This window comes from Canis lupus, chromosome 30 (genome assembly GCF_011100685.1).
Source record: "Canis lupus familiaris isolate Mischka breed German Shepherd chromosome 30, alternate assembly UU_Cfam_GSD_1.0, whole genome shotgun sequence".
Lineage (NCBI taxonomy): Eukaryota > Metazoa > Chordata > Mammalia > Carnivora > Canidae > Canis > Canis lupus.
In genome coordinates this window covers 18,018,022-18,031,116 of record NC_049251.1, presented here as the reverse complement: position 1 = coordinate 18,031,116, position 13,095 = coordinate 18,018,022, and the positions used below count along the sequence as shown (strand labels likewise).

The following is a 13,095-nucleotide window of genomic DNA, read 5'->3' as shown; positions in this document are numbered from 1 at the left end:
TAATTTTGCTGTGAACCTAAAACTTGCTCTAAAAGTAAAGTCTACCCAATTGGAGAAGGACAAACATTATATGGTCTCATTCATTTAGGGAATATAAAAAATAGTGAAAGGGAATAAAGGGGAAAGGAGAAAAAATGAGTGGGAAATATCAGAAAAGGAGACAGAACATGAAAGACTCCTAACTCTGGGAAACAAACTAGGGGTGGTGGAAGGGAAGGTGGGCGGGGGGGGGGGGCGGGGGGGGAGGGTGACTGGGTGAGGGGCACTGAGGTGGGCACTTGACGGGATGAGCACTGGGTGTTATTCTATATGTTGGCAAATTGAACACCAATAAAAAATAAATTTATTAAAAAAATAAAATAAATTAAAAAATAAAAAACAGGAATATGAAAAAAAATAAAATAAATAAAAATAAATAAAAATAAAGTCTACCTTAAAAAAGACCTCAAATCACCTCAAAGAACTAGAAAAAGGACAAAAAAAAAACCCCTCAAATTATCAGAGGGAAGGAAATAAAAATTAGAGCAGAAATGGAGAATATATCAACCAAACAACAGACTATTAGCTACACTAAGAAAAAAAGAGAAAACATTCAACATAAATCAGAAAAGAGGACACATTACAACTGATACAGAAACAAAATGGGATCATAGAGACTATGATAAACAATTATATGCCAACAAACTAGATAATCTAGAGGAAATGGACAAATTTCTAGAAACCTGCAACCTACCAAGAGTGAACTGTGAAGAAGTTAGATATCTGAACAGACTTTAACCAGTAAGGATTGAATCAATAAAAAAATCTCTCGGGCAGCCCGGGTGGCTTAGTGTGGTTTAGCACTGCCTTCAGTCCAGGGCCTGATCCTGGAGTCCCGGGATCGAGTCCCACGTCGGGCTCCCTGCGTGGAGCCTGCTTCTCCCTCTGCCTGTGTCTCTGCCTCTCTCTCTCTCTCTCTCTCTCTCTCTTACTCTGTGTCTCTCATGAATAAATAAATAAAATCTTAAAAAAAAAAAATCTCTCAACAAAGAAAAGCACCGGACAAGATGGTTTCACTAGAGAAGTCTATCAAACAGTTAAAGAATTGTTCTCAAACTCTTCCAAAAAATTGAGGAGGGAATACTTCCAAAGTCATTCTGAGGCCAGCATTAACCTGATACCAAAATTAGACAAATGTGTTACAAGAAAACTACAGACCAATAACCCTAATGAGTACTGATAAAAAAAACCCTGAAAAAAAAAAAATCTCAAACACTAAGCAAACCAAATCCAACAGCACATTAAAAGGATTACATAATCAGAACCAAGTGGGTGGGATTCCTGGAATATAAGAATAGTTCAACATATGAAAAATGATCAGTGTAATTCACCACATAAGGACAAAAATCACAGGATTACCTCAATATATGCAATAAAAGCATTTCAACAAAATTCACCACCTTTTCATGAATTAAAAAACACTCAACAAAGTAGGAACAGAAGGAAACTACTTTAAAACAATAAAGGCCATATCGAAATCCACAGCTTAATATATCTAATGGTGAAAACCTGAAATCTTCCACTCTAAGAGTTTTCTTTCTTTTTTTCTTAAAGGTAATTGGAGTGTGTATTTAAACTCACAACACATGACTAGGATATTCAGCCAGAAAATAGTTGTATTTTTAAAGGTCTGTGAATCCAAATGAAATCAATGAATAGGTCACTGGGAAGGTAGAAGTCTGGATATTAATAGAACTGGTTTTATATAAAACAAGGATGGAAGACAAAGAGAAAAGTGAGGGTAAAGGAAAAAGGGTTTTATATTTGGATAGGTAAACAGACAAGTTCTTGATCAAAGGAAGGATGATGTACTGTAAACCAAATACACTTAAGGAGGCTCCTCTGTCTGTCCTTCAAAGCTTCCACATGAATCTGATAGCTTTGAAATATATAAAGCCTTATTCCATATTAACGTGTGAAGGCAAATCAACAAGAGGTTTCCGCGTGGACCAAGAACCTTCTTTTAAGCTGTTTAACCTAAAATAGCTTAAAATACAGACACAACTTAAAGATGCCAAAAAGTGGAATCAAATAAAGGTTTTGCTAGTGATTTTTATTCTTTCTAGCAGGTAATCTGCATTACCTAAAGAGTTCGACAGGAGCCATATTCGCTGGCCATGTTTTATTTGTCCTTTTCTTTGAACAGGATAACCAAAGATACAGACAGTATTCAATAAAATAAAATAGATGAAACGAATTCTAAGAGACTGCAATGCCACATGCTACATTTAACCTAATTTTATTCATGCTTGCCTTGGGATGGGGAAGAGATCATTCAGTAAAAACATACAGTAAAAACAAAATATGTCTTATCATGTACAACTTTTAAACTACAATAATGATGTACCTTAATTACTTCCATGCACACAAGTCTAACATTACAGTTTTTTTTTTTAAAAATAAACACAGTTAAGACTTCTAGGAGCATTTTATAATAAAGTAATTCCTAATGTTTCTTTGTAGATAGATCAAGCACCTCCAAAATACAAATTCCTATACACAGTGAGCGCTTTACTTAAAATGAATACTTAAGTAAATTAAGTACGTGGACAGCCTTAGGATGAGCTGACATTATATATTCAGCTTAAGTAGGCAACAAACCATAGTGCCAAATGGAAAAAGTGTATTTGCAAATAAATTTCAAAAACTAAGTTAACTTTTTATAATTAAATACAGAAAATATACTGATTTGCTAAAATAAATAAGATGTGATGTAGTAACACTTCACTATAAAGAATGCATACCAGAACATTTATAAACGGTGCGTGAATCTTATTAAGAATAGTTTACTACAATAAACGCTGGCTAAATAGAAGTGCATATGTGAAGCACTATGGGTGGTCTATGTTTTGCCACATACTTTTGTTACCTTGAGGTAGATAACACATGTGTACCAAATTCGGCATTCATTTTCAGTTGCTGCTGGTATCATGTGTTTTAAGAAATGTGTACAGTATGAAAAACTTGAAAATACTCATGAATGAAAAATGTCTTAGGAAAAAAATAGATATTTTCATGCAATTATGTACAGTCTCACTGTGTAAATTTCAAGGCAAGATTTTGTTTCCTGTAAAACAGATCATTGTTCTATGAGAGAATGTTTTTTACTTGTCTTAGTGCATTTCTTTTGTCTCCTCCTGCATTGCATTATTTTGCTCTACTCTTTATTTTTGTGTGCAAACGACATGCCAGTTAAAATGAAAACCATCTCACATGTAGAAAAAAAAGTCTGGATTTTAAAAACCAAGAACTAATAAAATCCTTTCTAAATGACACCATATGATTCAAGTAAAAAAAATGAAACACTAGTAATAAAAAAGACAAAACACATTTCATGAAGCATACAAAGAGAAATGTCTGCTGAGTGTTTTAGTTCAGATGTTTCAGAATGCTGCTGTATGTCTTATGAGGGATCTGAGGGGAAGATTTCATAGCAGAAGGTGTTAAGGTGGCCTGTATTGACTTAAGTGGGGACCCAACCGGACTGTGAAACTGCGGGATGCCTATGGATTCGAGCTGCTTGTTAAAGAGGAACTCCCCACTGTTGTTCAGAAACCCTTCCTCATTTCCTCTCTCTCCAAGCTTCCCATCCTCTACTGGCTCAGTTTCTAGCATTTCAGTATCCTCTTTCCTGCTAAAGAACTTGTCCAAATAACTGGTGTAAGTGTTTTCCTTCTCAATTTGTTCATCCTTCCTCACCTCACAACAAAACTGATTTATGAGAAAACAGTCCTCCCCACCACCCACAAACTGGCTATCCCAAGAAGATTGGTATAAGGCTTCCAACTGAGCCAAATTTGCCATTCCCTTTTCCTGTTTTTCTCGGCTGACTGACTTTGATATCAAACTTTTCAATTCTAGTTGGGACACTGAGCTATTCAAGTCATTTAATTTATCAACAACATCAGTAGGCTCATGTTGTGAACTAAGCTGAATAGTTCCTGCAATAAAGGAATCAAAGTCAAATCCCTGATTCTTTTCCCTTTCTTTCTCAGCCAGTTGCTGTGATGCCTCCTCTAGAGCTATCTGGGCTTTAACCAATCCATTCCTTTCACATTTTGACTTGCCTTTCTTATCAGACTTTTCTTTGCTTTGTTCTTTCCAATTGGAAAGATCTATAATAAGCTTGGGTTCATAATAATGGTTAACTTCACTCTCTCTCCAAACTAAGTTATCTAAATATGATGATGACCTTGTTTTGTAGTTACACGTATGGCTACACTCCAGATCACAGTATTTGTTTTCATGATGATCTGGGTACTGCCAACAAGGATCAGTAGAATAATTGGTATCAAAAGCAGGATCCTCCAAATACTTTTCACGATCTCCATCCAAATATTTTCGAGGATCAACCTGTACTTCTTCTTCATCAGTGACATCAGACAGAGCTCTTGGGTCAAGCTGAACTTCATCAATATCAAAGTTGTTATGTATAGGCCAATCATGCTCTGAAAATTGACAATCATGGTACCTGAAAAAATTAATGCATCACTGTTAGTCCAGGTATAGGATTTCTTTTTCAAATTCACTGAGTCCCTTTTAGGTGAAAGCACTCTGCTAGGTCTATGGAGGGACAATAGGAGTATAGCTCATAATTTTAATGGATAGGTAAGATCTGTTACTAAATAACGTAATATGAGGCAATTTTGGTAATTACCAATGAAACATAATTACAGTAAAATTCTGAGTCTTCCATTCTTAAATTTTAAGACCAAAGATCATTTCACATTTACTCCGTCTTTTCTCTATTCTATTTTTCATTTACCTTCAAACACAAATGCAGATAAACATCTGAGTAGCTGGCATGTCTATGTTCAATACTAACAGTTTCATACAAAGAAAAAATACTCTGTGTCCACAAAATCTCAATCAGGGATTGTGGCTATCTCTAATCTCAATCAGGTCTCCTACAGATTTTCACTCTCCTGGTAACAAGTCAGACTAGAACATGAGGAATGCTTTGCTGGAGTTCATGAATAGAAAAAAAAAACTTCTCCATGTATATGTACTACTGAATGTGATATTCTCTTATTGACACATCAGAGCAAGGTGACCATTCCATGCCCAAGTAGAGGCAGACTGAGACACAGACGCACACAGCTGGGGGATGGGGAGGAAGGCCTAGAAAAGAGACTGGAAGACATTTGAGTATGTATGAAAGAACTATATGTTGACAGTAGAAATGTTCATGTGGACCAACAGGTCATTGCCAGACATGTAAATGTACAAATACCTCAACTTTTTAGGAGGGGAAAAAATGCAATAACTAAACAAATTAATTTTAATATTAACTACTTATTTAATTTTAAAATACTGTTCTTTTAAACATAGAAATATATGAAATTCTAAAGTTTTAAGACTGTCATTCATAACTCTGACACCTGGCTAAATATCAAAATTACCCGAAGATTTTAAAAAATATTGATACATGGGGAGCTTGGGTGACTCTGTGGGTTGAGCTTCATTCAGACTTTTGGTTTCAGCTCATGTCATGATCTTTGGGGTTGTGAGATCAAGCCCCATAAAGGGCTGTGCGCTCAGTACGTAGTCTGCCTGAAAGATTCTTTCTCCTCCTCCTCCCCCTCTGCAGCTCCTCCACACATACTCTCTAAAATTAACAAAATCTTTCAAAATAATAATATTGATTTATGATTACATGCTACAATCCTACTTTGTAGCAAAATTGTATCTAAATTTCCCTGGAAACTTAGAAATCCTAAAAGAAAGCTGGGGGGGCAGGGGTGGAATTTTGAACTAAAATGTAAAATGTTGGGCGGCCTTGGTGACTCAGTGGTTTAGCACCACCTTCAGCCCAGGGCCTGATCCTGGAGTCCCGGGATCGAGTCCCACGTCAGGCTCCCTGCATGGAGCTTGCTTCTCCCTCTGCCTGTGTCTCTGCCTCTCTCTCTCTCTCATGAATAAATAAATAAAATCTTTAAAAAAATAAAAATAAAAAATAAAATGTATAATGTTACCTGTTTTGATATTTTCTACTATTCAAAATAGAAGAGTCCCTTATACTGAGCCCAAGATTAATTTTGTGTCATTAGGAAAATAGATTTGAACAGCATGTACCATGAAACAAAATAATTTCTATTCTAAGGTATAAGAGATTTTACATAAAATTTGAGCCATTATGAAGATATCTATTTGGATAAGGATCAGTCTTGTCATCCAACATCTTAAAAAAAAATTGTGGCATTTATAAAAGCAATAGTTTAAAAGGGTTCAGATTTCTAACCTTCAACTCTCAAGTTTAAAGGACCTTATATTTGTTAACTAAACATGCCTTAACAGCTTAGACATATTTCAAAGTAGAATTTACATTTTCCCATTATGTATATCCTAACCAGTTAACTATTAAATATTTAAATTACATAAAGGCTATTCAAAGATATTATAAGTTTAGCACAAACCCAAAGAGACCATCATTAAATTTTGAAGACATCTACACCGTTTTGTCATATGTAATTTAAAAATAAAACTTACTGCATTACGGTTTATTGAAAATACAATAAATGAGCCATAATTATATAGTATGTGCATTGTGAAAATACAATAAATGGTATTTTTCTAACTTAGGATCAATTTACCTTTCCCAGTTATAAATGTGACTATGAGTTTCATCCATAAGTAAAATATCATCAACTTCATCTTCAATATGAAAAGGATGACTTGAAATTGGCTCATCCATTGGAAAAGAATATATGCTCATGTAAGGATGGGAAAGCGCTTCTTCTGCTGTCAACCTATCCATTGGGCTAAATGTCAAAATTTGTTCCAGGAAATCCAGTGCTGCAAAAGAAAGGGATAATACATCTTAACTGTATTAGAGGTCATCAACCAAAGAAGCAAAAAAAGGGATTATACAATTAAAAACTTAAGTTTATCAGAGAATAAAATTTACCCGATTTATAGATTAAAAAGTAAAGACATTCACTCAATACAGTACATATTTGAAATCTCATACTATGGTCTCATACTATGGTCAGTTACAAAGTAAAAGAATATATTAGGTTGAACCATATGAAACTTCTATTTTTGTCAGTCAAAAATGGTCAAAGAACAGCAATTTCACATGGTTCAACCTAATACTATAGGTCATAATCTCAGCTCTGCAACTCACTAGCTTAAATGAATTACTAGCTGTAAAGGGTTTACTTAAACTTGCTGAACTTTAGTCTCTTCATGTACAAAATGGATATATAGACAGATATCTTAAAAGGTATAAAATTAAATGTAAAGCATAGCGTCTAGTGCTTAATAGAAAATCATTTACCCTTTCCTTCCCTTACCTCACTGACGAGCTGTTGTACTAATTTGTTGATCTCTGTTTCACATCAATCACACTCCAACATATTACACAAATGCACTTGTTCATTTTAGGGCTTTGGAAGTTACCTATCACATACCCAATTCTTCCCACTAACTTAGCTCATAAGCACCTAACTCATCCTGAACAACACCTGTCTTCAGCCTGAAGGTTGTCCTTATACCACCGCACGCTTGTATGCCTTATGATTTACACCAACCCTCAACTTTGAATCATTTGCTCCATCTACTTTCCCTGTTCCTAGCCATACAGCACTGATGAAAGCTCAATGCAAAAACCACACACACACACACACACACACACACACACACACAGAGCTCACTACAAATTCATATTGTAGAACTGCAATTTGGCCTTTGCTACTGCTCAGCAATGTTCCACACCATCTCTTTATGCTCTTAATCTTAATCATACCTAAACCCCCTTGACATTTATCTCAATCCCTACTTCTTCACTATGGCCTGTCATATTGTCCTCTTATTCTTACCTCTGTCTCACAGGAAAAGACAGTCCTTCTTTCTAAAACTAAGCTATATTCTAGAAAGAACACTAGTCTCAATTCCCAAATTTCTCACTAATGTAAACAATAGCTAATTTTTTATAGCCTTTAATATTTTACAAAGTGCTTTCATATACATTATCTTATTCAATCCTCAAATCATTCCAATAAAGACTAAAGAAACCTATGGCTCATTGCTACTCATGCCCTTCAGTGGCCCATGGCTGAGGCCTCTTCCACTCCTCCTCTTTACCCCCTCCTATTATATTTCCCTAATCTAGTAACTTATTTCACAATACCTCAAGCTATTATTGATTTTCTCGCAAAAGAGTCCATCTTAGTCCAGGGCTCTTGTGTCTCAAGGCAAGAGAGACTCTAAAACAGTTATAAAGGGCTGACCCAGCACAATCACCATTCTCAGAGAGAGGGGAGATATATATCCAGCCACACAAGAGGAATATACTCTAAAATCCCTAGCATTTAGGAACTGTAGGCAGCAGGAAGAGGAAGAGGTAAGAAACTAGCCAAGCTGAGCTCCCAAGTGCATGCAGAATATGCATATACAGACTATTTCCATAGTTGCAGAAAGTTCTATTGGCCAGCACTGCACTCAAGGAAATCAATCTATTTGCTTTGATGGTGCTGAAGTATACTAAGATATAGAAATACATGGTAAACTACAGCGGAAGGGAAGATGAGAGGTTAAGTACAGAGGAAAATGAAAAAAGGAGATTTCATCTAAAGATGAAAGACCACCAGGGTTCCTAATTGTATAAATGTGTTAATTCATATGTACTTAATCTTCTTTTTTTTTTTTTCCTCTGGAGACCATGAACATGTGAGAAAAGAACATGTATTATAAGTCCCATTGCCTCATAATATGCTCTGCCCCCAAATAAAACTCCAATATTAATCAAAAAGAAACTGGTGTAGAGCATATCTACAGAGTAAATCTTTAGTCTCAGGAATTTAAAAACTGCATTGACTTGTATGTGAGCATAGCTCTGCCACTTATGAATACCAAAAACTTTTGCCTGATAGTTAATTAACCCATTATCAAACATATATTCAATGCATTATGAATAATTCCAGCTGTCAGCCAAATATTCAAATTGGCTCACAGCTAAGATATGGTCCCAATCCTAATGAAGGTAGGGAAAAAGATGATTCAAATTTGGCTAGACTGCAAATGCTTCGACAGCAATGTCCTATATTACTAGCCTGCCTCTTTTGATAAGACACAGCAATAGCAACAGTGACTCCAAAGGCAATCAAGGCTATTCTTGTACCTCAACCTGGCTGAGCAGGGCCATACCTGTAAAGGGTTTTAAAAATACACATGTGGGATGCCTGGATGGTTCAGTCAGTTTGAGCATCCGATTCTTGATTTCGCCTCAGGTCATGATCTCAGGGTCATAGAATCAAGCCCCATATTGGGTCCCATGCTCAGTGAGGAGTCTGCTTCTCCCTCTCCTTCTGCCCACCCCCGTTCACACATGCCCTTTCTCTAATACATAACCTAAATAAATAAATAATTTTTTAAAAGACACATGTTCTGCTCCCCACTCTACTTCTGAATTCTAACCTAATAGTCTGCATTTTTAAAGAGCTCCCACAGGGATCCCTGGGTGGCTCAGCAGTTTGGCGCCTACCTTCGGCCCAGGGCGTGATCCTGGAGTCCCAGGATCGAGTCCCACATCAGGCTCCCTGCATGAAGCCTGCTTCTCCCTCTGCCTGTGTCTCTGCCTCTCTCTCTCTCTCTCTCTCTCTCTCTGTGTGTCTCTCATGAATAAATAAAATCTTAAAAAAATAAAAATAAAAAAAATAAAGAGCTCCCACAGAGGATTCTGAGGCATGGTCAAATGCTATGTGATTACTGTTCAGTTATGAATAAGGATGTCATGACAGTGGCTACAAGATCAGGAGCAAGATAACCAGCATTGGAATCTGATTGTGAAGATACACTTGAAGGCCAGTTAGGAATATAGAACTAGTGAAAATGAATCCTGCAAAACCTGCTGAAATTAAATACATCTGCCTCCGTTTTACTTAGGTATCCACTATATGAGTTTTAAGCACATTTGAGAAAAACAAAAAATGTCATTATGATTTTGCCATCCAGTTTTCTCAAAACACTTGCTACCTAATTTTAGTATTTTTACTAAACGTGGACCTTGAACCCTTAGATCAAGAATCAGACACTTAACCGACTAAGCCACCCAGGCACCACAAAACACGTGCAATTTTAAAACACTTTGATACATAATAACCTGAACCACATATAATGATCAGAGTGGGTGATATGTATAATGGTTATATAATTCAAAGCTTAAGATGCTTAGAAATCTATATATCCCTAAACTTGTTGATTCATGAGAGAGCTATACAATCCTGACATTGATGTGTCTTAATACAATAATTCTTAAATATGTAAGACAATCAACTTTTAGGAAAGATGTTTCTCATGTCTAACGCTCTTGCTTAAAAAAAAATGTTATACTGGGGCACCTGTCTGGCTCAGTCAGTAAAGCATACAACTCCTAATCACAGGGTGTGAGTTCAAGCCCCATGGTTGGGTATAGAGATTACTTAAAAATAAAATCTTAAAAATCTTATTACAGGTAACTACTACAAGAGTTAGACTTTTGTATATTATGTATAGCAACAAATCCTAAAGACATTTCACTCTGAGACTTGAAATTATTTGCTTTAGTGGTCAACAAAGTTTTGATTCTCTCCAAGTTTCTACTTCTTTCAAGCTCGCACAAACTCTCACATTTAGCACCTAATATTAACACAAATCTACAAACTCTTATTGTAATGTGTTTGCTCATACAGAGTTTTGCTCTTTCCCCCATCTCTCCCTTGCCCTGAAGACTTTGCTTTCCCCCAACTCAATTCACTTTTCCATATCTAAGTCACATTCATATTCATATCCACACTTATCATATAACCTTCACAGGACTCTGTTTTAGCTCAGTGAGGGACAGTATTGTAGATGCTTGTCTATAGTAGATAATATCAGAGGTGTAAGCTGAAAAACCAAGATGGGAGTTAGAACCAGAAGAGAGGGATACACTTTATGGAATCTGAAAAATCATTAAGAGGAACAAAGAACCAGATCCTAGCCTAAGAGCCAGACCAAAAAGGGAAAAGCACTGAAGTTTTAGATAAAGTATAGCGTCTGAAGACTTTTTGGGATACAGAGATCCTACCTGAATGAGTGCGCATGCACACACACATGCACACTCACACACACCCCATTACATAATGGTTACTCTTGAGTAACCATACCTTCTCGACTAATTCCTGGAAGCAGCTGAGTTAAAGGTTTGTGTGGCTCAGTCATGTCATTTCTAATGTAAACTGGAATTACGCTGAGAAGCTCCTGACGATCTTCCTCATGTACAACAGGAATAGATTCTAAAATCAGCTGCATCTGTTCAAGTTCATGTGCACCTGGTGAGATAAAATAAACATCAAATACAATATAAATAAACACATTCTTCAATATTCACTTATTTGGCAACAGACATTCTAAGGCTATAAGAAATTAACTTAAATACTGTCATGACCAATGGGAAGAAAATGATGTTAACTGAATCCTTAACCAGCAAGTTTCTCTGCTTTGAATATCATCAATCTACTCAAAAAGCACATCTATTTCAATTTCTGCTCACTGACATATTTACTTTTGACTGCTTTGATTCTATAAGATACTGACCCTTTAAGTTTAGCCTCATATTAAGGTATCACAAAATAGTGAAAAATTTGGATTCAAGAGATGTAGATTCTAGTCTTGGCTATACCACTAATTAACTGGCTAGATCTTTGGAAATCTTAGCATGGTAATCACTTCATTTCATCATCAGTAAAATGGAATATTGGCCTAGATTTACATAACAAGTTTTTTTTTTCCAGGTAGCATTTCAGGACCACTATTCAAGAAATAATAGGGGGAACTTTAAGCTAAATGGTGACTAGAAAAAAAAAAAAAAACACATTGTTTGCTTTTCCATGAATTTCTAGAATTCATTCAACCTCTACATTTTTCTTGAGTACCTGCTATAAGCAAGGCACTTTAAAATACAACTGTGAAACAAAAGAGACCAAGTCCCTGCCTTCATGGAGCTTACAATCTAGGAGAGGAAGATAGATAATAATTGTCAACATTTATGTCAAATGTAGCAAATGTTACGAAGAAAAATACACTAAGCAGGGAGGATAAACAGCACTTTCAGGGGAGGACTGCTAATTAATACAGGATGACCAAGGAAGGCATCACTGAGAAGCTGAAAACTGAGGAAGTTGGAGAACACATCATGCATTCAAATGGAGGAAGGGAGTTCCAGGAAGATGGAAAAGGTGCAAAGGTTCAGAGGAGATTGGGCTAGGTGTGTCCAAGAAACAGTAATTAGGGATGCCTAGGTGGCTCAGCGGTTGAGCATCTGCCTTTGGCTCAAGGCATGACCCTGGGGTCCTGGGATCGAGTCCCACATCGGGCTCCCTGCATGGAGCCTGCTTCTCCCTCTGCCTGTGTCTCTGCCTCTCTCTCTCTGTGTCTCTCATGAATAAATAAATAAAATGTTAAAAAAAAAAAAAAAAGAAACAGTAATTAGGTTAAGTGTAGCTGAAATACAGTGGCCACAGGGGAAGTATTGGAAGATGAAGTCTTGGAAGTATTGGAAGTCTTGGGAAGTATTGGAAGATGAAGAGTGGTAACACAATAAATACAAAGGGTTTGCTTTATCCTGAATTTGATAGGGAGACATGACAGAGTCTAAAGAAGAAAAATGACACTTTCTAATTTAGTTTTCAGAGAACTCTTATGGCTGCTATGTGGTAACTAGGCTACAGACAGCAAATATTAAAGCAGAAAGGCAGTTAAATCCTACATGAGGGGGCACCTGGGTGGCTCAGTGGTTGGGCATCTGCCTTTGGCTCAGGTCGTGATCCTGGGGTACTGGGGATCAAGTCCCACATTGGGCTCCCCATGGGGAGCATGCTTCTGCCTCTGCCTTTGTCTTTGCCTCTCTGTGTCTCTCATGAATAAATAAAATATTTAAAAAAAAATCCTACATGAGACCAGGAGAGACATAATTGACTGAACTATGAAAAGGTGGGTAGTGATAGAGATAATAATAAGTAGTTAAAAGTCTTAATATATTTCAAAGGAAGAACCCATAGAATCTCTATGAAGCCAAGATTTTTGACTCAGCATCTA

The 13,095-nt window shown here is 36.5% G+C and overlaps 1 protein-coding gene across 4 annotated transcripts in view; it reads right to left on the bottom strand.

Moving 5' to 3' along the window:
• Positions 1-2,146: 2,146 nt before the first annotated feature.
• Positions 2,147-13,095, bottom strand: part of MAPK6 (mitogen-activated protein kinase 6) — a 36,470-nt gene continuing 25,521 nt past the window's right edge. For 3 of the 4 annotated variants that reach the window (XM_038580437.1, XM_038580436.1, XM_038580435.1), the window contains 3 exons: positions 11,166-11,330; positions 6,633-6,834; positions 3,409-4,510 (listed from right to left, as the gene is read on the bottom strand). In XM_038580437.1, the coding sequence (XP_038436365.1) occupies positions 3,409-4,510; positions 6,633-6,834; positions 11,166-11,330 (1,469 nt within the window). Of the gene's footprint in view, positions 4,511-6,632; positions 6,835-11,165; positions 11,331-13,095 lie in introns of all 4 variants that reach the window. The other variant, XM_038580434.1, reaches the window with a different exon arrangement.